The sequence below is a fragment of the Rhinolophus hipposideros genome (genome assembly GCF_964194185.1).
Source record: "Rhinolophus hipposideros genome assembly, chromosome: 15".
Classification (NCBI taxonomy): Eukaryota; Metazoa; Chordata; class Mammalia; order Chiroptera; family Rhinolophidae; genus Rhinolophus; species Rhinolophus hipposideros.
Window position 1 is genome coordinate 33806413 of NC_138061.1, and position 27568 is coordinate 33833980.

The window sequence follows — 27568 nt, forward strand, 5'->3', positions numbered from 1 at the left end:
GTGAGGCTAGTACATTGTCCCCCATAGGTACTTTCTTGTGAAGCAAACTTTTGGTCTGCTGAACAGCTGGCAAGTAACAAACAGGGATAGAGGAGGCAGAATTGAGATTTCTCAAATCAATCACTCCTTAAAACTTGTCCTCAAGAATTATTGAAGTGGTTCTATTCTGACACGTTTTTGACATTGCAAATAGCTCCAAATGTTGAAGATAATAGCTGTGTTTAGACCAACATGTGTGACTCACTTCTATGTACTGCTTGCATACTCAACAGACAAAGATGGCTCTCAACAAATACTTGATAGATTGATGTATTTCTTATCAAGGGACTAGGGGTTATGAGAAAGCATTTGAGGCTTCTTTCAAACATGAATATGATGAGCCTCTATTTTATATAAAAAAGAGAAACGATATAAAGTGTACCTGCAAAAATCCCCTTTCGCAGCAGTTAAATGTACACCCTTATTTACTGATTTCATGAATGATTCAGTGGTTCCTGGATCATCGAAATCTCCTGGACAGAGCCTGCCTTGTGGTCATCCTGACCATATTGTTCAGCCCCTGGGGCAACTTCTCCCTAGTTCCATGTATCTACCCTACTTTTTAGTAGCAGGAACCAGTATCAAATATGTTAGATCAGACAGACTGAAAGATAGAATACAGCTGATATTAAACTGTCTTATACTGACGATGATATAATTAAAAGAAGTGGACTTGGAGTATTGGGTGAACTTGGATATAAGATTTTTTGTACCTTCAGTCCCATGTTGAAGAAGATGAGACACCAAAACTGGTCTCTGTTTATAGGCACTTCCATAGCAAAACATTCTTAAGGGAATGATTCTTTACTGCAAAGTCAGAATTCTCATTGTAAATAGATTTTGTTTTGCATTCCTCTGCCACTCCAATAGTGTTTTAAACTCAATACTGTATTTTAGTTATTTAGTTCAGACATTTCAAGAGCTAAGACAATGTCTTATTAATATGTATAGTCCAAGCTCAGCAAAATTTTTTACATATTGCTGACATCCACACATACTTATAGATTAAATGAATAATCACATCCAAAGCTCAATTCATCAGTTTTCTCTTCAAATAGACTTCCCTTCCTGACCAATATTTCTTAAGAGTATTATCCTAGTTTCCCATATTGAAAACCTATGATGACTTGTCCTTCTTTCTTACCCCTATTTCCAATCAGTTCCTGGGTGCTTTGAATTCATTACCTGAGGTCCTGTGTAGAGCTCTCTTCTACATTCCATTCCCACCCTATTCAAGCCCTTATTTCTTCCCATTTGGGTGACTGTAATAGCTTTGTAACTAGTTCCAATTACAACTTTATAAAATTTCAACTTTTAGTAAGTTAATTTCCCTAAATTGTAAATATGATCATTACAAATACTGGGGGTGCCAAAAAATGTATACAAATGGACCCTTTGGTCAACGTTGCTCAAGCCCTAGTTTGCAGTAGTTTGCTTTAGTCAGAAGTGCCTGGATGCTGATGGTAACCACTTTGAGCACCTCTTATAACTGCAGAAGTCAAACATGTCTTCTTTTGTGACATCTTTTGTTACTGTTATATATTGAGTATTACAATTTTAATACAGTTTTCCTTTCTTAAAATGTGTATATATTTTCTTGGCACCCTCTGTTGTAAATATGATAATTTATTACACAAACAACTTCAAAGTTTCACCTGGTGTACAAATTAAATGTGAATATCCATATGCATACTCAAAAGCCTTCATAGTCCCTAGGCAAACTTACTTTTGATTTTCTGATAGCACATTATAGTTAAATATAATTATAATATTTATTTTATATTTAATAATAATATTGAATATATATTTAACTACATCCTATATGTATAAATTGCTATAAATTTCTAGCTGTAAATAGCTTTAAAAATTGAAAAATTTTCTATTGTAATTATTGTAAAATTTTCTATTGTAATGATTTGATTATTTATAAATTAATGATAAATTAGCACTTAATTTAATAATCCTGTAATAAATAATCCTAAATTAGCACTTAATTAATGACTATCCCTTTTTAGCAATCATTATATATACCTAGGAATGTTTCTAAATTGAGAAAGCTTAACCTGCAAATTGTTTCCAAAGTAATAATATTTTTATGATATTAAAGGTCATACTCAATGATGATGAAATAATGTTTTGCTTTATAGACATGTATTTAAGTATGCATTAATTTTTGCTTTGCAGTTTTCTTTTTGTATTTTCAAGTCAGTGCTTTTTCCCCTCGGGACTCAAATGTTTCTGTAGGTTCTGGAGGAGCTCTTATGCCTGGCCCCCACTGTGTCTGAGGGGCCTATCCTGGGACATCCTCTGTCTGCTCTCCAGACCTACTCCCTACCGGTCTCCAGCCTCTCTGCTCTGGGAGGGTGCTCTGTATGGAGTCATCTTCAGGGCTCCTGGTACTTCTGGATTATGACAGACTTTGGCCAAAGAAGAATCCTGGCAGGAGGTTGGAGAGCGAGATAGCAGTGAGTTCGGGCCACTTCTTCTGGCTCCCTCTCTGAGAGGTCACCTTGGCCTGCCTGTGTCCCTTGATAAAAGATCACTACTTCTCTCCAAGAGCCCTGCTCCATAGGATCCTCTCTCCCTGAGGTTTCCCTTTGCTTCTCCAGCCCCTGTCCCTTTGACTCAGGAGTGACATGAGCCCTAGGTTTCTGCACTACCTCTTTTGATCCCCTACCCCACACTCACACCTTTGTAATTAGTGTCTTTGCCATCTGTCTCTTGTTAGGACTGACTGCAGCAAGGTGTAATAGGGGAAACAGCCTTACATGCATTGTGTTCTAACCAAATTGATCTACTTAAACTGTTCTCCAATCACATGTAACTCTTTTCAAATTGCATGCCTCCAAGACTGCTTCTCTTTTGCCATGATTTTTTCTTTTGGAATTCTGCCCAGTTTTCATGGGTTCTCTTAGATATTCTCACCTCCATGAAGATACATATTCTGATTTATTATGAGCCACTCCTCCTTTGAACATTCTTCCCATGTTTTGCCTTTTTATTTTTTTAAATGAAATTTATCTGTACTTTGCAAAGATGTTTGTTTACTTGTCTTATTCTTCTGGCAGCCTTTTAGCTCTTTGACAAGCATCTTTGGTTTGATTCTTTTCATATCCTGGACATTATTTCACATGCTAAGTGGTCTACAGAAGTTTGTTTAATGTTTATGGGATTGATAAGAAAATGTTATATTGGTTTCTACATACATATTAGAAGTAAGGATATAAAAGTTTTTCCTCAAACCTTACTTTTGGCAAGATGAAGTTCTAAACCTTCCAGAATTGGAAGATCAAACTCTGAGGGCAGAACGATAACAGCTACCTTGACTTTTTTTTTTTTTTTAATCATCAGCCTCCAAAATACTGCACTACAAAGATGATAATCTCCTTGCAGTAATGAGTAAAAATTGGAATGGGAAAATAAATACCTGTAAATAATCTACCCCAATAACCTCTTTTTAAGGAATTTTAGGGCCAGTGGCTTGTCCAAATCAGCCAAAATTAGAGATAGAGTTGGACATGCAAGCCATGTGTTCATTGTACTTTCCATCACTTCTCTTTTGTTCATCTTAAATGGACTGAGGCAGCCATGTCAGAGATGGAGAAGCTTGAGTGAGATAGGCTTGCAGGCTTGTTCTTTTGAATAAAATGTTTGCACCAAACTTTGATGGAATTCATACAGATTTTTTCTGTTTCCTATATTACCTTCCCATTTAAAGCTTTCATAGCCTCAACTGCATCTTCCCTAGTACCGAAGTGCACGAAAGCATAGTCTCGGATTTTCTTTACCCTTTCCACAGCACCTGTAAATAGAGTGAAAGTGTTATTAAAATGTTGTTAAAGAATCTCATTCCTTACTCGATATGAAAAGTAGAACTTTTGCCTAGAGAGAAGATGGAAACTTTTTTATATTAACTTGCTAATAGTTTAACATGCCAATTATCCTCTTTCACTTCTACTGACTTGGGTGTATCTTGAGAGACCAAGTTTTCTTCTTTTATGCTGCTTTTCAAGAAACAGTATAGGATGGGACCTTATGCCAGGGAGGATCAAAAGAGGAGACAGGTTCTCCTTTCTTCCTTCCCCTGCCAAAGTTCAGCTATCCTCTTAGATCCAAGGTCACAAGGCAATTAGAGTTTCTACTCTACCACATGGTTCAACGGTTATAAACTGGTTTCCTTAGGAATAGGAATAGTGCTGTAATGTAAGGATAATTTTAAAACATTGACGTCCTTCTCTCTCCCCTCAGCATTCAACCTTTGACTTCTTATGACGATGACGGTACAGGGCAAAATTGTCTCGTCAGGCTGAGAAAAGTAAATAAAGGTATCTGAGACCATGCAGCATGGGACATGTAATTAAGTAAACTTCCAACATGGTCTTTTTATTCCTTCAGTGTCAGGTGGGGTAATTTTTGTGACTCAACCCCATGGCTGGTCTTGGTCATTGAGAAGTAAGAAGTGAACCATGAGGATTTTTACCCTGCCAGCCTTCGCTCCATTCAATCTTTTTTAAAAAAGGAATTATTTTTGTTTTATTAAATTGATTGGGGTGATTTTGGTTACTGAAATTATAAAGGTTTCAAGTGTACAGTTCTATAATACATCACCTATATATTGATTCCTTGCTGCCATCCTCCACCTGGGCTCTCCTAGACTGTCAGCACCCTAAGACCAGGCAGTGCAGCAGAGGCATCTTCATATACGGTCTTTATCCAGTTCCTACCTAGTGCCTTGTGCACAGAGGCCACTCAATAAATGTGCATGGAATGAGCAAATATTATCACACTCTAACTTCAATCATTCACATTAGTTGAGTGGCATTTCAGATGATAATGGATTTAGGTGTTCTCAAATTCGCCTTTCAGATATTGACATTGGCTTGCATTTTTGAGCAATGTCCACCTCTACCTACTTTATGAAATCTTGATACATGAAAATTTAGCCTCATAAAACACACTAATTAAAAAGTGAGAAACTGGTTTTCTCTACAGTAGTATTCACCACTTGGCTTATTTGAATGTGTTTCTTGTTGTATAGAGTTTATTTATTGACCATCATTTGGCAGAGGGTGAAGCAATAAAATATGAGTGGTAATCTATCAGCAACGATGAAAAAGACTCTCTGAAATCATAATACAGGGAATTAGAAAAATATTACTCTGTTCATTATCAACTTGTCAGCAGACATCAATTACCTGAAGAGAAACACAACTGTAAACCAAAGGGAAGATTATCAGAGGGTGTGGCTCTCAGACCAGGAGTATCAGCTTCAGCCTGGAACTTAATACAAATGCAAATACTGGAGCCCACCCCAGACATATTGAATAAAAAACTGGGGACGGGGCTAGCAATCTCTTTTTAACAAGCCTTCCAGTTGATTGTGTTGCTAAACTGTTTTAGGAAATTTAGATTTTGTACACTGACTATAATTAGAATTTCAGCAGGTACCCTCAGGCCATACTAGGGGAAAACATACATCTTCAGTCCCCAGTTTCCACTTTGATTGTCGTTTATTTATCTGAGTGGCAATATACTACTTTAGGGTTAATCAGGGTTAAAAAGATACATGGTCAAATATTTGCTAGGAATGTTTTTGTTCCTCCGAGGGATCCAAACTTTAAATAGAAATTTAAAAAAATTAGTTTCCTGTTTCTTTACATAAAATGTTTTAGATAAGTATAAATACATCCTTTCCACTGGAAAATAAACTAGTTAGCTCTGAATTTTCCTTCCAGTACAGCAAAAGTCTGCAAGTGATCCGCCCTCTACAATTCAGAGACAAAGAGAGAAAGAAGAGAGAGAGAGAGATAGAATACATCTGATGTGGCATTTATTATTTTCATAAAAAAATAGGGCCTGGACATGTGTCTCCAACATGCATACTGGGCAAGCTGATAATTAATAACTATGAAAGGAAGCAGCATTTTAGTAGTTTTTTATTCCAGCCTCTTCCACACACACAAAAGAAGGTAATGTTTTAATTAGATAAAACTAAGAATTATTATTCACTCTGGGAAGGTAGAAAGTCAGGGGTGGTTATGAAGCAATATTTATATACGTATATGTCAATTTCTTTGCCCACAAGGAAGTCCACTTTCAGATCTCAGCTTATGTGTCACTTCTCCTAAACACGAGTCTTTTCTGTACCCTAAGAATAGACTGTCATTCCTGTTATTCTTCTGGAACATCTTAAACTCCTTCCATACACACATCACCTGTTAGCTCCTCCCACAGTTCCTGGCATATAGGAGCTACTAAAGTGACAGTTGAATGTATGAATGAGTAAAGGAGTAAGGGTGGAGTATGGGGAGTCATAAGGTTGTGAAGAACGTTCTCTTAACCAGACTGATTCAAATCCAGGATTTGCCAATGGCTAGCTGTATGATCCTGGGCGTTACTTAATTGCCCTGGGTCCTAGTTTTCTAATTCAGAAAATAATGGAAGTAATAAAGTAATGTACATCATAGGGTTGATGAATAAATGACACATGCTGTGAAAGTGTCTGGCACATAGTGAGGCAGTCAATCATTTGCAGTCTCTATATCAGTTATGGAGTTATAGTTGGTGGTATGGAGCCATACCATATACTAAAATGGTAGGAAAAGCAGAGTTCCTGAAGGATGGAAATAGACAAATCTCTGGTGAATCTTTAAAAAGGGAGAAATGATATCCTGACTAATTACCTTTAGGACGAATCATTAGTTTATTCTGTTACACCTGACATAGCACCCGAAGTTGCAAACAGGCAACATGACTATGTAAAGTGAATATTCTCAGGCAGTTTTAACATGATGGTACCATGGGCCATGCTTAGCAACCACCTAGAGAATTAGTGCCTGGAGACAGAAAATTCTCGTTTATGGAAAGGTGTCACCACAGTGATAAACTTAGGCCAGAGTGTGTTCCAAAACACACTAATCCCACAAGGTGGTCTGACAGAAAATGGGATTTATGGTCCAAATGTTTGGGAAATCCGGCATCCTACATCTCCTCTTTTTGGAGATGTTCAAAGCTTATTAGAAGATTAAGGACTCTGATAAGTCCCACAATAACAAGAAAGCTGTTTAAATTTGCTGAATCTGGTGTTTACAAACTTATTTGACAATGGACCCCTTTTATCAGTAACATCTGCTAACAGTGTGTATAATTAATGTTCTGTAGAACTGGCTTTGGGAAATGCTTGTTTGGACATAGTTTCTTGAAATGCTTTACCTGTCTCAGTGCTATAGTTCCAATATGAGAAAAAGAAGAGAGGGGGACTCAGTCTCATGGTTTAAAATTGGTATTGAAAAGTACTGTTAACAAGATGAGCAGCAACTGGTTATCCTCTTCCACTTTCCCTCTATTCCTTATCCTTCCTCTTCATCCAAATGAGTTTCCTAGAATTAATTGTCACTTCATTTTATATGTACCTAAAGTCAGTCATATTCCATTAGACCAGTGATTCCCAACTGGAGGAATTTTGCTCTCCAGGCTACATTTGACAATGTTTGGAGACATTCTTGGTTATTAAATCTTGGGGGTTGCCATTGGCATCTAGTGGGTAGGGGCCTGGGATCTTCTAAACATCTTATAATGCACAGGCCTGACTCTCACAACCAAGAATTATCTGGCCCCGAATGTCAAGAGTATTGAGATTAAGAAACACTGCATTAGTCTATAGATATGGCCATGTATTCATTAATACAGTAAATAGTTATTGAGCATCTATTATGTTCCAGACACAAAGACAGGAGCTAAAGAGACCAAAAGAGCAAAAGAGACTCACGGAATTTATAGTTTAGTGAAGGAAATATGTATTTATTAATAATCACACAGATAATTGTCAAATTATAATATTGATAAATGTCATAGGACCATATATCCCTATTTTCTAATCTAAAGGTAGTAATATAGTTTTAGTACTCTGCATGCAATTATGAAATAATAAATGAGAGTTATCCTATAAAAAGTTATGGGGAGTTATCTTAAGCATAAGTGTTTTTAAAGTATGTTTTGGAAAAGTAATGTTCTGTGCCATGTCCTACCTGGTTTAATATTGTTGAATTCTTTTTCAATCATCTCTTCAGAGGTAGACAGCATTAGGTTTCTTACGTATAGGATTTTCACTGAAGACATTGTATCTTCATCAACTTCAACTTCTGGTTCTGCCCAGTCTACTGCAATAGGGTGTCCCCATAATTGAATTCTTCCTGTTGAAAAGGATTAAACGTGTGATGAATTATATAGAAATCAGGACATTATCTCAGTTCATACTGATGGCTTTTTAAATTGAACTGGCCCATGAGATCTTTACTGAACAAGAAAAGAAATATTAAAAGAGGTGATTATTGATTTTAAGAGACATTCCAAGTAAATGTAAGAGCTGGCTAGAAGGGAGTTCTGTATGACAAGTGGCTTATCATAATGATTGAGTATAAAGGGAACTAGGATGTGGTTTGAAATGGAACAGAAATGAGACATCAGTGGGTATGTTTGGGTTTTAGAACAGCTCCTGTAGGGTGAAGGTAGTCATTGAAAGTGAAATCGCAAAAAGGGAGAAAGGAAAAATAATGGCTTTAGGACTCATACATAGAGTCTGACTTTATGAAACATTAGTAAGGTCAGTAGGAAGTATGTTGCTTCTGTTGGAATATGTGCGGCCAAGGGCCACTACTGAGCTGTCCTTAAAATGGTGCATGGGCAGGGGTTGGTAGGGCTCAGGCATCCCTACTTTGTTTTCCATCCCTTTCACTTGGTCAGGGCTCCGATCAACTGTGTTCCCTCCTAGTTCTCTCTCTTTCAGAACATGGACAACTCAGGAATCTAAAGAAAACAAAATTAAGAAATCAAAGGGCAATGGAACAATCATAATGAGAAACTGAATTCTTAAAAGTTTAGTTGTTATCTATGACTACATATAGTATTATTGTATTTCTATAATTACGATTCCTATAATTTATTTAGTGTTTTGCACTATTCTATGTGTTTCCCATATGTCACCTCAGTTCCTTCTCATAGTAACTCTGTGGGGAGGGGAATGGCTGTCTCAATTTTACAGAAGAGGAAATGAGCTTTTGAGAGGATAAGATACCCAGATCTATTTCACTTCTTCACTGCTCCCCTGTTTGTTATTCAGCCCTTGTACCCCCTACACAGCACAGATCCATGTTGAAGTGATGAGAGGAGGGTGAGGGTCAACTCAATTTCAAATTTGATTTAAAATCTTTTTGTTTTTTATTAGTTGTTTTGAAACAAGGTATATCCTGGAAGCAATAAAAAGCTTGAGGGAACAACATCAGAAATTCTAAGTATTGGTAAGGGTTTAGTTGTTTAATTATTACACATGCGAAACAATTATTTTCAATCAAAATGCATCTTTTTATTCTTTGAAAAGTAGTCAGTGAAAGCATCTGTGGCATTGACGTTGTAAAACCCAAAGAATAGACACATCCTAGTGAATTAGGTGATCCTAGAAATGCTGGCTCTTGCTATCCCAGCCAGCTAGGTACCTTGTTCTACACTGCTTCCCACAAGATTGTTTTCTTCCTTCCCCTCCCCTCCTCTACCTTTCTAGTCCTTCTTTCCTTTACCTTCCATTCCTTATCCTTCCTTTCCCTTGTTTTCCCTTCCCTTCCTTTCCCTTCCTCTTCCTCTTCCATGCTTCACACAGACTTTGCTGTTTGTCTTATCCCAAAGCCCTACAGCTCCCAGATGACTCCAGTTTCCGTAGCCCAGTGATTCTCAAAATTTGCTCCACATTGGAAGAGCTTTAAAACAATACTGAAACCTGGGTTCCACCCAGTGTTGGGCTGGACACCATTCCTACCCAAATGCAAGAATAGATTGTTAAATTTTCAGAATTTTGTGAGCCAGTTGATATCACCTTGGTAGCTTGGAATCAGCCACAGTGGGCATGTTAATACCGTGGATATAGGCAAATGCTACAAATCAGGACTTTTGATTTTCTCCCGAGAGTTGGCTGTTAAAGATTTACCAGCTCATCACTGATCCCTGGACTCTCTTTCCCAATTCTGATAGAAGTGATCTGGACCTCAGGACGCTTACAGTCACCTCAGTTCATTCTAACATGCAGCCAAGGTTAGAACCACTGTTTTGCACACTGTTTTTTTCCTTCCCAGCCTGGGACCATCAGTGTAAGTCACCCAGGGACCTGAAGATCTCCAAAAGGCTAAAGTGGACAGAAATGAGAGGAGGTATGGGAAGCAATGACTTCCACAAATATCCTTGTGGAAATCAGTGTTGCAGAGTGATTTGGGAAAATAGGCTTTGAAATGAGACAAGTTCAAATATCAGATCAGTAATCCTGGCTAGGAAACATAACCTTTCTAAACATAATTTCCTCATCTGTAAAACTGGGATAATAAAAGTACCTACTTATTAGGTTGTTGTGAAGACAAAAGAAGATAATGCATATAACAGACTCAATTTCTCACTTTTAAATGATGATTCAATATGCACTCTCCTCTTGATTGTCTACCGTGGGCTGTAAGTTTGAATCACCTGAGGAGGACTTTAAACACTACCAATACCAAAATCTCAGGTTGATTCAAATTTGCAGCCCACGGTGGACAATCATTATCTTAGATCACCGGTTCTCAAACTTGTGGTCTCAAGAGCAGTAGCATCCTGGGAACTTATTACAAATGCAAATTATCAGGCTCCACACCAGGCCTACTAAAACAGGAATTCTGGTGGTGGGGCTCTGCAATCTGCTTTAGCAAACCCTGAAGGCGATTCTGGCTAACGTTGAAAATCACTGTTAGAACTTATTTCCAGAATATTTTTAGTATTCTTTGATAGCCTCTGAGTTAGATGCAACATCTTTTTCCCAGACATACTTCAGCAAAGATGTGTTTTATCAAGAGAGAGCTGCCATTGTTAACAGGAAATAGGTGGCCCAGGAGCCAACACATCATTTTATACAACAATTTTCTGTCTCCAAGTCTGGATTAATTAAGAAGGAAAAGCTTCTTGTGTGCCTTACTTATCATGTTTCTTAAAGATCTCCTCATTCTTTAAAACTAGGGGGTTAGAGGATTGTCAGTTACTAAATTCTTTATTGTTGAATCTATGGTGAGGTAATAGATAGAGGGTCCAAATGGGTAATGCATTTTACTCTCAGGCCTCAGTAGAGATGAAAGCGTTTGCTCAGGATGGCTTATTCACCACTGTACCTCATGGTGTTAGTTGGCTGATAAGGCTGTCTGACTAAAAGCCCACTGAATGAAACTAGACTCAGCTGAGGCCAACTTACAGGGTCACCGGCAGGGGGCGCTGGCTTGGATCATGATTAAGATAGAGTGGATGGGGAGAGTGAGGTCGCTAGTGTCCACCTTGATGGATGGTGGGCAGAGAATCCAGAGGGCCAAAGTCAGGATCTTGAGTGGAAGCATAACAAACTGAAAATTTCTGAAGCCCAGCTGCTCAGCCCTGCCCGACCTACTCAGCTTGAATCAGGTAAAGACAGAAGCTCTTTGTATAGGTCAGCATGCTGTGGTTATTTTTGTTTTTGTTTGTTGGTTTGTTTTTTGAAGAGAGTGGAAGCTGATGAGAAGTTTAATATTCTAGGAACACTGATTATCTGACCCCTAAAAACTATCTTTTTCCCATTCTGGACCTTCTTTTACTGTTATGTTCTCCCCCCTCCCCCAATCATTGGACATGTTTGTTTTTACAGATAATGAAGGAGGAAAGTGATTAATGTGGGCTGGAATAGTGACAGTAGTTTCTCAAGGATTTGGTGGCTGAGCTGGGGCTTTGAGCGCCCTGAGTCAGCAGAGCAAGGGGAGGGATATAGCATTAGGAATAAAGGAGACAAAAATGAGAGTGGCGTTGTCTAGGACATTGAGAAGTTTGTCCTAATAGAGAGTTTTTATCGGGAAATAGAGGGTAGCAAATACGGTTGTAAGGACTGGGACTATGAATGGAAGGCCTTGAAGGCAGGCTCAGGGGTTTACTCTTTATTTCACCTGCAGCAAGGAATTGGTGAATATTTTGGAACTGACAAATGAGAGACACCATTCAGCCTCTCAGAGGACGGAGATTGAATTCCTACTTATTTGCCAGAACTTGTTGAAAGGATAACACGATACTTTGCGAACACTAATCTCATGGTAACACTCAGGATGGTTGGGGTACATCAGAGAGAGAGCAGAACTGGGAGAATAATTAGGAGATCTTCAAAAAACAACCTAAGGTTGGGAATATCTGCGTTTAGTTTATAATGATGATCTGAGAACAGGATGAATCGGAGGGGTGTCAGTGGTGCTGAAGAAAAGTGTTGAAGAGGACAGCAAAATAATAAGTTTGGGTCACTGAGAGGTGAGGTATGCTCCACGAGGAGCTTTAGTGACTCTGCACCTGTGAGTCAGATGATCTGACCACTGGGTAGTGAAGAAGCTTTAACTTTAAAAACATGCTCCTCTCTAAAAAAATTCAGCCATTTTGGAGGTTATCTCGTTTTTGTTTTTGTTTTTCACTGTAAGCTGCCTTTATAAAAATATTATTAAAAAATCTTCCCCAAGCTCAGAAGCCACCATCCAATTTTGAAAATCTAGAGGACGAATCCTGCTCTTGGTTTTTGTTTTGAAGAATACGTACAAGGGCAATGTAAATCCAGGTGTTTTTGTTGTTTTGTTTTCAATTCTGCTGGCTCTCCCATAATGTTCATGAGGAGAATTGATTCCAGTGTTTCCAGTCTGTCCTTCTTGAAATGCTCTTATAATTCATTTTAATACCTTGCATTGGGTAAGGTTTAGCAAATGTTTTAGAATGAGTGAAGGACTTTCAACAATGTTTCCTAAGTTGATCTGACTGAGGCAGTATTTTGGTGTGGTCTTTTGTATTTAGAAATTGATGGTTATTGCCCAAATGGGACCTACTCTGTGGTAGGAGCACCTAATAAAGGGGTCTTTCTACAGAGCTGTTATTTATATTCCCCCAAGTTAGAAATTATTAGACACTAAGAAGTCATAATAAAAGCATATTACTTAATTGACATTGGGATAATGTATCACTTGCAGATTTATTTCTGCAGTGTAATGGATAATATACCCTATTTCTAATAAGACTGATAAATATCTATGTATCTATTTATCTAGATAGATATTTTATAAATTTATATATATATATATATATAAATACATATACGTAAAATATTGGGTGATATACTTAATTTTAAGAAAATTCTCCACTGTAATTAAGGATTCATGACAAGATTGCTGTAGCTTAAAGTTCCAAATTTTTCCAGAGCGTGTGAATTAGACTTCATGCACAGAATGAATATTTTTCAGAACCCAGACAGTGAAAACTTCAGGGCCCTGAGTTACTGTGAGATACATAAGAAGGATGAAGAGGTTAAACCAACCAAAGACACAGACCAAAGTAAACCAACGCAACAACAAGCACTTGTTTCCTTTGCGAAGAAGCACAGCAGCTGGAGAGGCAGGCAGGATGGAGAGGAGAAGACTCTGTTTTGAGCAGGGGTGTGCTAACCTGGCAGAAGTTTCCGCCGGGCCATGGCCGCTGCCCGATGACTCTCATATTCTACGAAGGCGAAGCCTCGGTTTTTGGTTTTATCTGCAGCGCTTGGGTAGACAATGACGTCGACAACTCCTTCGGTGACCTTTTTCATCTCTGATAAGATTTCTTCTCTCTTTTTGGTTTTCGGAATTCCCCCAACAAACAATCGGCAGTTGTCCACGCTGGCACAAACCCCTAAGAGCCGCCCATTTCTGCAAAAAGAGCAGACATTTGATGGGTGAGAATCTGTGTGTGATTCAAGTATAAGACAAGTTGAAAACGTATGGCCTTGGACCTGACATGGCCCATAGCTGTCGGATGTTTGGTTTTTATAGTGATTGAACTATTTTTTTTTTGGATTGTTCTTTTGAGAAATTTGAAAATCGGTCAACATTTGCTCTATGTTTTTAAAGAAATTAAAAAGTATTTGAAGTTGAGTAGCATTGGCTGTCTTTCGATTAGATGTAGATTGGCCAGTTATAGTCAGTTCTCACCACTCCCTCATTTATCCCCAATGCTGAGGACTTTATACCTGGCCCGTTTTCCTCCTGTTAACTGCCTGGCCCTGGAAGTATTTGAATTTACAACCTCTTCTGCTCCCTTTCTTTTCCAGCCAAATAGAGAAGCTGCTCTGATATGATTGCTGTTAAAAATAGTCCCTTATGCTTGAACAGATTTTTACATATTATTTTATTTGGCCTCCACAAGGAGCCTGTAAGGTAGACAGAGGAGGTGTTATTTCCATTTTACAGATGGAGAACTTGAGGCTTCAAGAAATTAAGTGACTTGCTTAAGATTTTATAGATTTTTAAGGGGTGAAACTGGCCTCTGGATTCTCAGTTCAGTCTCTGTTTCTTCCGCTAAACAGTGTTGCTTAATAGTGGGTTGAAGTATACCTTCATTGGCAGAGTGTAGATTGATTAAACTTTTCTTTGAACATTAGACCAAATGTATCAAAAGTCTTATGGGTGTATAACCTTTGACTAAATGATGCCCCTTCTGAAAGTGACCTTAGAAGACAGATGAGCACCAAGATTTACCTATAAGGATAGTCATTGTTACTTAAAATCGTCTGCCTCCAAATTGGAAATGAGTAAAATATCCCAACGTACAGGACTCATTTAATGTATCTCAACTGAGCTGTTGAGGCTCACTGTGTACTCTAGTATGTTTATTACTCTAGTTCTTGCCCACTACATGCCAGTAGCTACCCGTTAGTCATTGTAAAATGCCTCCTCACTTTTCTAAGTGTTCCCTAGGGTGGACAATACTGCTGCAGGCTGAGAATCACCGGTAAACAAAAGATGGGCATTCATGCTATAGAATGCTTTGCAATCATTAAACATAGTAATGGAGAAGCATATTTATTGGTTTAAAAAAAAACCAAGACAGTTCGCGATATGCTGCTGTGTTAAAAAAAAAAAGGCTACAAATTCAGAATGTGAGAAGGCCCTTTTAATTAAAATTGTATAGAAAATCTAGAAAGACCATGAAAATCAACATAGTGATTATCTTTGGGCAATGGGTTATGGAGGAATGGTGTAACTTTCATTACTTTGTTGTTTTTGTTAATTTTTGTGTGTGTTGTGTATTAGGCTGTGTGAGTGTGTTGTGTATTAGGCTGTGTGACTTGTGTGGTAATATAAAGTTATTAAAAAATGGGTAAACTTAACAGAAAGCACTTATTTGTCATGAATAAAAGTGCTCAGCCAGGTGAATGGGAGATTACTGATTTCTTGGAACTCATGACTTTTGGTTGTGTGGCAGGTGTTCTGACCAGGGTTAGGCTACTGTCCTAGATGCCTTCTGTGCTTTTCTAAAGAGCCAACGACCACATATCAGATCTGTGACAGCTCCATCTCAGTCTGGTGAACATTGCTCCTCTGAGAATGTGGCTTTTTGGGTGGAGAGGGAAAGGTTGATAAAGTAATCTCTGAGGTTTTCTTTTTTCTTTTTTTTCTTTTTTTAAACTTCATTAAAAAGAAACTCAATTCCAAGATATTATTTATTTGGAAATTGTGTTATTTTTGGTAGGGGCTCGTCAGGTATCAGTTACCAGCAGGGGGAGCCTAGAGCCTCCATATCCTATTTTTAAAATTATAGTTTGTTAGGCTCCTTTCCTAGAATTATTTGGAGACAAAAAACCATCTCTCAAAAGCTGAGGGAAAGATTGTCTCCAGAAGTCAGGTGTTTAGATGATGCTCAGTGGATATTTGGTGATGAGGAAGACGCTATGGTAATTGTAGGTCTTTTTCACATAAGAACCTTATCTACCCCCTGAGAAATAGTGGCTAAAAGCAAATCTTTACCAGAAATGTTCTCTCTCTGGCAGGTTCCACTGACCCAAGGCAGAGCAGAAGCAGGTGAGGTTGCCTCTGGGTTGTCTATTCTGCTATTCCACATTCCATCTATCCTATTCCTTACATTTTAAAGTCACTCTGTGCCTTCACTTTGCATCTGACATCCAACTTGAACTTTGACTAGAGTTTTAGCCGCCAACTTTTTCTTTCCAAATGCTTTGTCATATTTCTCCTTTTCCTTCTGTCCCTCTTCCTCCTCTTCCATTCCTATCCCCATCAACAAACATTTATAGAGCATCTGATATGTGCCAGACACTGAGATTTACATGCATTATCTCATTTATTTTTCATAATTTCCCAATGAGGTAGGTATATTTTTATCTCTATTTTATAAAGACACTAAAATTCACAAAGGATACAGCTACTTATCAGTGACCGTAGTGGAGTGATTACACAGTAGACCCCCCTTATCTGTAGTTTTACCTTCTATGCTTCCTTTACCTGCAGTCAACCACACTCTGAAAGTATTCAATGGAAAATTCCAGAAATACATACTTTATGAATTTCAACTTGTGTGCTGTTCTGAGTAGTGTGATGAAATCTCAAGCTGTCCCACTCCATCCTGCTGGGACGTGAATCATTCTTTTGTCCAGTGTATCTACACTGTATATGCTACTTGCCCCTGGGTCACTCAGTAGTGATCTGAGTTATCAGAACAGTTGTCATGGTACTGCAGTGCTTGTGTTCAAGTAACCCTTGTTTTGCTTACTAATGGCCTCCAAGCCGTTCACATAACTTTTATTATAGTACATCCTATTTTATTATTAGTTTTTGTTGTTAATCTCTTACTGTGCCTAATTTATCAATTAAACTTTATCATAAGAATGTATGTGTAGAGAAAAAAACACATAGTATATGTAAGGTTTGGTTTCAGGTATCAGGGTTGGTTTTAGGTATCCACTGGGCATCTTGGAAGTATCCCCTATAATAAGAGGGGAATACTATATTCATTATTCATACCCTATCTCTTTTCAAAAAAGTATTGACAGACCCTGGTGGGCAATAATGTATTAAGCAGATACAGCAGACTGTGTTGACCTCCTACATAGCCAGTTTCACATCCATCTCAACTTAAATGGGAATAACCCTACTGTTAAGATGTGCAGGTTCACTGAAACATCAAAGATCTTCCAATCCCTGAAACCATATAACTGTAATATTAAAAAGCTATGTTGAAATATAGCTTTTCGTAGCCCTTTCCGAAACACTTTAGTGTACAGATAGTCCCAACTTATGATGGTTCGATTTGATGATTTTTCAACTTTGTAATGGTGTGAAACTGATATGCATTCAGTAGAAACTGGCTAGGCTAAACTATTATGTTTGGTAGGTTAAAGTGATTTTTTGACTTACGATATTTTCAACTTACAGTGGGTTTGTTGGGATGTAACCCTATCATAAGTCTAGGAGCATCTGTGTATTATTTCATATGATGGATGCTCAGAACATCTCTGCGTGATCAGGTACTAATGATAAAACTGATGCTGAAAGAGATCAAATGATTTGTCCAAAAGGACCTGTGTGAGACCGCAGATCTGATTCCCACTTTTAGCAATCCTCCACACACCAGGCCTAGCCCATTTGGATCCATGGAGGGATGTGTCAGAGGGCAGCCTCCTTTCTATTTTCTCCAAGACTCTGTTTCCGAATCCAACCTTGAGGCTAAATAGATAGGCTACAGGTAGTAGCCAATCTATCTTTTTGTGCGTGAGGGGCTTAAGAAAAATGACCCAGTAGTTGATCGAATTACAGAATTATAAGAGTAATGCAGGACTTATTTTGGGCCTATAGAAAGTGATAGAAAAATAATGATGGCAATTCCACTCTTTCTGTAGTCATCAAATTTAAGATTCTATCAGTTTTAAGGTACATCTCTATTTCAGAAAGCAAAAATGTGAAAAATTATATCTCAGAATGGATGAAATGAGCTAATATATAACAGTGCTATCCATCATTTATGGACCTATTACTGTGTTTCAAACACTGAGCTAAACATTTAAAAAATCTTCATGGTATTCCCACAAGAAAACCTGTGAAATACGTATTATTATCCCCGCTTTTTAGATGAGGAAATTGAGGCTCAGAGAGGTTGTTACTTGTTGGCATTCAAGTGAAGCCTGTCTGGTGCCAAAACTATTACCTTGTAACCGCTGCAGTAAGCTTTCTTCTAGGTGACCCAGGGTTTCCTTTAAGAAAGGATTGATTTACAGTTCCCTCTTCAAGTGAAGGTTTCAGAACTCAGACAGTTTCATGAAGTTACCCCCATTTACAATTTATAAAAGCCAATTATTAATTGTACAGGTCAATTATGTCCTGGAACCCTTCATAGTTTCATGGTTTTAAATATTATCTATATTTGTCTGACCCCCAAATTTATATTCCAAACATGACCTCTCTCCTGACTCTAGTATCATACAGGCAGCTCTTTAGCATCTCCCCTGGGATGTCTAATGTGCATCTCAAATGTAAATTGCCCCAAACTGAGCTCTTCATGTTTCCTGCTATACTACCAGTCTTTTCCATCTCAATGACACTATCACATTCACAGATCCTTGGACCAAAATCTGAGGTCTCCTCCCTGAACTCTAATTTCATTCATACTCTAATATTTCCAGTCTTATCTATTTGAACTCCAAAATATATCCCAAATTGAAACCTTTTCACCACATTCACTACTAACCCCCTTGTGCAACTATCATCATTTCTTGCCTAGGTCTATCTGTACTACTGCAACAGCCTTCTCACTGGCTTCCATCTTTCTGTTCTTACCCTGCTGTAGTCCATTTTTCACCAACTGCCAGAGTAATGTCTTAACAATCATGAATCTAAAACCCTCCTTTGATTTCCCTCTTTTGTTAGAATAAAGTCCAAATTCTCAATCATGGAGTATAAGGCTCACCAACTGTAATGCCTTCAACCATCATCCTCTTTACTCTGTCCCACTGTCTTGGCTTTCCTTCCCTCTGACACATTAAGCTCGTTCTCACTTTGGGAATCTTTGTACCTGCTGTTCTTTCTTTCTCTGGAATAATCTTCCTCCAAGTCTGACTGTCATGGCTGACTTTTTTCATTCAAGTCTCAAATCAAATTTTGTTTTCCTGGAGACTATGTTCTTAAATACACCAAGTTAAAGTAGATACTTCCTTACACAACTTTTATCCCATTTTCTGGTTTTAGTTTTTCATATTCTTTTAAATAACCTTATACATCCTTTTGCTGACTATGAGGATAGGAAAGTGTACCTTGATATATTTCCAATATTTGAAACTGCCCAGCAAATATTTATGAAGTACGTAAAGTGATGAATTTTGTTTCTTTGAACATTTCACAGAACTTAATTTGGCACCTTATGTAGTATTGATATTAAATAAATATTTCATTAAATTGATTTTTCCCAAGGAAAAAGATTAACCTCTTTTATTTCTGGTTTGGTTATTTTTTGCATATACTATATTAGATAAACTTGATAGACGAACAGATACAGATGCATTGTCTGACTCACTTTTAATCTAGAAGAGGTGGATCTTACCTAATTTCATAATTATTAAGTTGCTTGATGGCATTCTTGGCTTCTTGTTTATTTGAGAATGTTACAAAGGCATATCCTCGATTGTTGCCATTAAAATCCATCATCATTCTCATTTCATAAATTTTACCAATCTATAATAGAAAAAGAGAAACTCATATTTATACATTTGTAATTCCAAATGAACACACACAACACACACACACACACACACACACACACACACACACACACACACACACACACATACACGCCATGCTTTCTGAAGTCTGTCACTGCCATATTTGGCATTTGCATCCCAGGTGGAATGGTTTGCACATTTTCATGCTGGATTCAGATTCATTATCTGACCCATGAGCAAAGTCAAGTTAAACAAAAGAAAAAAAATAAAAAAAGAAATACAAAGCATGTACAAGTGGCATTTCAGCTTGAGTTAATATAATTTGTTTTTGATAGAGTAAGTGACCTTTTACCACACAATTATCTGGGGATTCATACAATGCCTTAGGGACCTGAAAACACAATTGTCATCGTAAGGACGATTTCTTGATAGATTTGTCCTTGCCCTCTCCATTGGCCTCTGAAATCTCCATAGTTTTATCTTTACTTGGGCATACTCTACCACTGATATTTAAAACAAAAACCAGGAACACTCATTTAGAACCTTGCTCAACTTTCTTAGCTGTCTTTTCCCCCCACCATGACATCAAGATGCATACAGCAGATGTGTTTCAGAGGATGATCTGGGGAACCCTGTTATTTACACAGTCTGTAGGCTGAAGGTCAATGCTAGTCTTGATATGACTGATCCAGGGCCAGGGCGCCCACAGTAGGAGGGCACCCACTGTCCCTCTGGCCAAAGCTACTCTGCTTCGGCTATGCACTACTCCTTCTTGATACCCCAAATGTTCTCCAGAAATCCAGATTCAACCATTCATTGTTGCTGGCTGCTCTAAAAAGGGTGGTCCAAAGAGATATGAGGAACATATGTGGGGGAGAAGAGGCATTATTAAGCATATGCTATTACTACAGTGGCTGGTTACCCCTCATCTCAGCTGAACTCCATCTTACCCCAAAGTATTCAGTGAGGGACATCTATTTGTTCTGGGCTTATTAGGAATGAGTTCAAGCATGTTTCATCTGTGTTTCACATGCGTCTTGGTGCTCCTTTTCAGTTTCAGGATATAAGATTCTTATAGGATTAAGTCCTCATAATTTGTCCACATGCCAAGAGGGATTGTATGTATAAAGTTAGGATCAGTTCTGAATCTGAGGCTGAGTTACACATATTCATACGTTATTGACTTTTGGCATTCGGGGAAGAAGTAACTAAACTTTCATTTTTGCTAAGTTTTCTAGGAATGTGATTGTTTAAACACCACTTGGTAAGTTATTGAAAATAACTGTTAATTTTGTATTTTCCCTTTAATTTGGGGTTTAGTAACAAAATATCATTTGGAATTAAAACTGAGAAATTATTCCCTAATGATTGTACAATGGCTTTGAGAAGCTGTGTTATTAATTTTGTTAATGCATTTGGGCAGACAAGAAATTCAAACTTGCAGAAGAAAATTTCATTCTGTATATGAAATATGTATAGGCACATATTTGAGCCATGACAGACTATTCTTTTTATGTAAAAATCTTGCACACACATTAAATGTCAAGTTGGAGCAATGTCTTTTCTCAGGCAGGTTGTTGAAGTGTTATTCTATTATATTTTGATAGACAGGCTGAGTTTGTAGTGAGATGGTGCGCCAGTTGAGATCAGGGATTGAGACATAGATTTGAAAGTCATCAGCAATGATGTCTGTAACAGCTGATGTCAAGATGTCTGTGATTGGATAAAGAGCTGAGTGAGAGCAATGATAATAAGGGGACAGTCACTAACAGGTAGGAAAGCTTGAACTGCTTGAGGGATAGCAATTGGAAGAGAAACCATCACTGACCAAGAAGAACGACTGTGAATGCAAAGTGGAAAGAGTAGTACTTTTCCCTCAAAAGATAAGGAAATTTAAATTTGGACTCACTTTTTCACATAATGGTATAAGTTCATCCTCAAAAAGGTCTCGGGGAAGTTTTCCAATAAAAATTTCACAGCCCCTTTCTGGGGGTGCAGCATCCCAACCCGGTGGAGGGCCACCATATTTTCTCTGTCCATTTTCCTGCAAATCCGGGGTAGGTTGTATCAGGGAGAGAAGAAAACAAGAGAATCTTTAGTTCAAGTTTTTCAATTATTTTTCAGAATAATTTTACAGGAAAAAAACATTTATCATTGACAAATAATAGTTGACTGGTTAGAGGATAAAAATCATAGGAAGTCTCTTTTGTGTGGATTTTAATACTGTGCTTTATGCTTCAGTGACTTGCTCAAGGTAAGCATGTGAAAACTTGTAAAATGCTGAACAAATAAAAAGGAGTATTATTTTTTTCTGTTGTCGTTCACCAAAGCCTGATCATCAAAGGATCTGGATATTATTTGAATCTGGGGCCCTGATTTCACTCTGCAGTGTGGTAATAAGTGTTCTGGAGCTGGACTGCTTGGCTCTGTGACTCACTAGCTGTGGGGCCTTGGACAAATGACTTCCTCGAACCTCAACTTTCTCATATGCAAAGTGGGTATAATATCAACTTTTGATTAAAGGGGATAATGCATCAGATATTCATGGCAAAGGTCTTGGCATGTGACATATATTTATTGGTTATTAATTCTCTTCTTGCCTCCACAATTTAGGTTTTTCATATGCCAAACAAGTTAACACAGGACCCTAAATAGAGTCATAGTGAAGATTCCCATTTGAAGGAGGGGGTGGCCAATTTTGGGGGTAGTTGGGGAGGTAAATTTGTTTTCAAAGCTAAAAAGATGGTTAGAATCGTTTATTAATGTTGGATCTCTTTGTGGGAAATAATGCTGTTCTCTGTCCACAAAGAATTTACTTCTATTTTTCTAACAAATGCTTGGTTAATTTAATATCCTTATTTGAGGAGGAGTAGTGTTGGTGCTTCCCTGCAATGCCAACCATCTTTCATTTTCTAGAAGTTAAGATCTAAACGTAACTTCAGGGGCCGCCCAATGAAGAGTAGGTTTAATCCACCACTGTTGATCTGAAATAGTACATTTGTTGGGGAAAGTTCAATTTACTTTCCATTTAGGCATAGCCAAGGTTCCTTGTCATTGTACTTTTTTTGTGATTTTTAAGAAAGGAAACTATAAGGGACCAAATATCAGTATGCATTACTAACTTTTACAATTAATACTTTAAAAAATTTTATACTGTAAAGTAAAACATAGTAACATATAAGGTAAAAAGAAACATTCCCAAATGCATCACCCTATTTATCATAGAAGTAGTCAGTGTTAAGAGTTTGTCTGCCTTTCCAAATATTTTCATGTATATTTTAAAAAGACATGTTATTTAAAGACATTGTTTTGTACAATAGTTGCTTAAAATCAGAGTAAAGTGGCTTCTAATTTCACTAACTCTTTACATATACCAACTTGAGTCTTTCTCAATTATTTTATAAGTGTCAGCACAAAGCCTTTAAATCTGTGGTTGTGAACACTTTTTTAAATCCTAATGATTTATGTTCTGTTGCTTTAAATTAAAAAAAAAAAGTCAGTTAGATGTTCTACCTTGCTGTGATTGCTTTTTGCTTAAAATAACTGGGTGTTTTCATTTTACTAAATATGTAAATATTTGCCAGAAGAGTTCTTGCATTTTTATTTCTTCCTCTGTATTTTTGCAGGATTATCCATTAGCAAAACTTTGGTATCACTGAGAAGTGTGAGAAATGAAATATTTCATACTTATAGGGAAAAATAAAAACAACCCTTAAAAATCCAATGAGCTATATGTCAACTAAGAAGTTCCTAAGAACTATAAATATGATGTTTTCACAGACATATTAAAGGTTTTATGTATTTACTTATTTTCTAACAAATACAGTGCTTACTACAATGCTGGGTACTGTTCTTATCGTCAAACAATGTCATGGGTTAAGGACTGTTCCTATCCCAATTTTACAAAAGACACCTAAGCCCAGAGAGATTTAAATAATTTGCCAAGTTCATGTGGTTGGGAAGTGAAGATTTAAACCCAGGTAGTCTGGTTTTAGAATCCAGCTTAATTGGTACATTTTGTTGTCTTATTATATGGAAGCCTAATCACTTGTAACAGGTCCATACATTTAAATACTTATTTATGAAAAATTTTATCATGTCATTAAACTGCAAACTCTCTGCTGCATTTAAAAATCCTTTCCAATTTCCAATCATTTCGTTACACAATTCCTTTCTTTCTTTTTCTTTCTTCCTTTCTTTCTTTTTTTTTCTTTTTTTTTTTTTTGGTTGGGGGAGAACATCTCATATCTATTGCTTACAGAGAGGCATATTTATATTGCCAAACTGCAGTCTGCTTCCCTGGGTCAACTCTCATCAGATGGTTGATGGTAATCCCTCTGAGGCCATTTCAGTATATCTTAAATGTCTAGACATATACTATTTAAAGGATTATTGGAAAAACCTTAGTACGAATTTGTAAAGGTATTTTCATGCTTTAGGTTGAAGAAACCAAACTTTCATTCTACAATAGTAAAGTGGTTATTCCAGAATTTCTGATTTGACAAGTTTTGTCTGATTGACAATAAAGAGGCAATGAGCATATTGATTTTTTGTTTTCATTTTTCCTTCAACTTTCTTTTCTTGCTGTAATTGCTAAAAATGTCACCAAATTGTTTTGTGCATATCGTATATATAGGAGAAGTCATCTGCTTATGAACTGAAATGGTTAAGTAGGAAAGCTTATTAATTGTCTTCATGTGGTTTCTATAAACACTTGAAATAAATTCCCCAAGAATATTTTCTGAGATCACGAAGAGTCTGACTGGTTCAGAGATGCTGTGAAGTTCATGCCCTGGAGGAGATTTGTTCTGCAAACCACCCACCGGGCTTGGAATGCACCAGTGGTGGAGGTCCAGGACAGTTTAAGACAGGCGCTGGGCATTAGTCATGGAGTCAGAATAACTGTCCATTACTTGGAATGGAGAGTTGTAAGCTGGATTGCTGGTATTTTAGGCACTATTTTTATAGTTGAGGAGTTTAAAATAGATAAAACCCAGTTATAACTGCTCTTTTCTTTCCTGGCTGATGTCCTTCTCATGGAATGCATTCCCCCCAGAAGCACAAATGTATTAATAGTTCAAAGAGAAAGAATATGGGTATCTTTTTTTTTTTTTTCCACGAGTGAATGTTCATTCAGCTCTGGGAACTTGTATTTTTCCAATCAAAGACTTGGAAACCATTCACTCTTTCTAGTCACATATAAATAGGTGAAAATCTTCAACTATGTAAATTAAAAGTTGAAGACCTAATTTTAACTATAAATCTAGTGGCTTTAATTTAAATATTGGATACTGAGCCCATCCAGTGACTCAGTTTCATGTCAAGAGTACTTGGAAGTTCCTTCTGTGACAGATATTTTAAGCCTTTCATGACGGAATCAGTCTTTAAGAGATTATGCATACCATCTTGATCTTGGATAAAACCACACAACCAGTAACAAATGATTCAAAGTGATAAATCTTAGCATGAAATTCAAACAGACTGAGTACATTTTGGCCACACATCTGAACTTTTTATGTATCTGGAGAATCTGGGAAAATTGCCGTCTCCTACAGGAGTTAAAATGACAGCTACTTGCCTTTCCATCTTTCCTTTAAGTTGGGACAGTCGTAGTTATAATAAAGTAAAATTAAGTTCTGTTGTAGAAATTGTAATGGTGTAAACTTTAGTGTTGAACACTGTGTAATGGTGGATGCATTTTCTAGTCCAGATTTGTGATACGATTTTGGGGTTTGTTTCAAAAAGTTTGCCCTTGAATCTGGTTCTTCAAATCCAAAGTTTCAGTGAACCACTACCCCTTTGATAAACCGTTTTCTGCTTAATTAGCCAGAGTTAGCTTCTGTTACTTGCACATAATAGAAACAGTAACAAAAACAACAGCTGAAACAACAGTTAACCTTAACTGAGTCCCCCACTGTGCTAAGTGCTTAACGTGTATTAACTAATTTAATATTCTCAACACCACTAAGTGGATGATGCTACTTTTGATTTATAGATGAGGACTCCAGGGCACTGAATGTGTCCAAAGTCATGCAAGCAGTAAATGAAAAGGCAGTTTAAATCCCATGTCCATGCTTGTAATCATGGCATCATTTTTCTTTGGTTTTTATATTAACCCACTAGGTTCATTTTAGAGATGAGGAAACTGAGTCCAGAGGAATTATATGAATTGTCTGAAAACACAATGGTTTAATTTGTTGAGACAACACTAGAAAAAAGTAACTATGATTCTTGATCTGGTGAACTTCAGGAATATATACTCTTCAGAAGTCGTGATGACTTTTCTTCTAAAGCTTCCTCGTCTCATAATTCTGCATGTTTTGGTACATCTACTTTCTTGTTCAACTTCACCAAACATGGAGATCAGATAGTTTGTTGTCTTCCATAAATGAGCTCATTCATAAACCAGGACATTAATGAATGAATCTTCATTCAATTTTTTTTTTTCTGAGTAGTAATTTAAATTCCTTTAATGATTCTTTGGAAATTTTATATTCTAACTCTGGAATCATCTTTGTGGTTCTTTTTGATTCTTTGTGTTTTCTTACCAAGAGGGAAAGAAACTATGTATGTTCCCTTATTAAACTGCTTTCAGATGTTCTCCTATTCATTTTCCAATGATTATGTAGTTATTTCTGCTCCTGTTCTTTTAGGCACTGGACAATGTACCTATGCTAGGTGGCATTTCTAGCCTTCACAAGTATGCCAGTCACCAGGGCTATGGTTCTTTGACCAAACTCCTGGGGATTTTTCTCACAGTTGAAGCTGATGAACCAAGAACGTCTCTCTGGAAAGTGTCTGGAGAGTTCATGCATTAATACCGTATTTCCCAGTTACTGATTTTTAAGATTGAATAAAAGTATTTATTAGGCAATATTTCTAAGTCTGTCTTATCAATATATCACCTATACATCTCATTGTGTGATAGAGCTCAAGGCAAATTCGAGGGACCTTGACTAGGATATACCAAAAAGATTCTCTTAGATGTGATTTTTACCCTGGCTCTGCTTATGATATTTTTGTTGCCTAAGGACAATAGGCAGGGCTACAGGGTATATTCATTTTGTTAATTCTGTATAAAAGATAATTATCTGTTTTGTGTGTTTAGTTTGTTCACCTTCACATCTTGTTAAGATCAGTGGATTCGTGTTGGTAAAATCTATTTTAGACTGGGACTTTTTAGAAAGCAGAATCTATTTAACTGTGAAAGGTGGCATTATCCCTATTAGCTATTTTTTTTTTACAATCTTTGTAAGTTATAAGTAATATGGATGACAGATATTTTTCTAAAAATAGAAAGAGAAATAACAATAGTGATATAAATAGGATGTTGAAATTTATAGGAATGTGGAGCTACAATTAGAAACAAAGAGAGGAAAAGCTAGGTCAGACATAATATACAAATATAAATTTATCAGATTAGTGTTTCTCAGAAATGTGGTATGTAAGATATTATATAATTTATAGACCAATGCTTCATTTCAGTAGTTATGCATTTGTTTTATTGTGTATTAGAAAAATACAATTATCACCTGAAACTTACAGCTTTTCCATTTACATAAGTGAGAAAAGTTTACTTTTAACTTAACTTGAATAGAAATAGTGAATTGATTTAACGAATTCTAAGTAAATAATATTATTGGCAACATTTGTTTATAGCAAAATGCACAAAGAAAGATGCAAATGGCTTTTGGCTCTTGAAAATTTGTTTGTTTCACTGTCCCCAAAACCCTTGACCTTGATCGTGAAAATTATATGATATGGTTCATCCATGAAAACCACTCTTAGCAAATTATCAATCTGTTCCTGTATCACTTTGGCAGGCTGACTGTTAAAGCCCTGTTACCTAGGAAAATAGTCCTAATTTCATTTCAAGTTGTTAGTTATCTTATGGAGGCAGAACTGATTTCTTAACCAATGATATATTTAATAACATCATCTTTAATATTTTCCCTTTACATTTAAGGATTATGTGTGGCAAACCATGCTTTAGGAATT

General features: G+C 37.0%; 1 protein-coding gene across 3 annotated transcripts in view; it reads right to left on the bottom strand.

Moving 5' to 3' along the window:
• The window catches only part of A1CF (APOBEC1 complementation factor), a 76010-nt gene that overhangs the window by 13764 nt on the left and 34678 nt on the right, over positions 1–27568 (bottom strand). For all 3 annotated transcript variants that reach the window (XM_081075024.1, XM_081075023.1, XM_081075022.1), the window contains 5 exons: positions 21480–21614; positions 19453–19583; positions 13537–13775; positions 8067–8231; positions 3744–3841 (listed from right to left, as the gene is read on the bottom strand). In XM_081075024.1, coding sequence (XP_080931150.1) covers positions 3744–3841; positions 8067–8231; positions 13537–13775; positions 19453–19565 — 615 coding nt within the window. In that variant the 5' untranslated portion in view covers positions 19566–19583; positions 21480–21614. The remainder of the gene's footprint in view (positions 1–3743; positions 3842–8066; positions 8232–13536; positions 13776–19452; positions 19584–21479; positions 21615–27568) is intronic.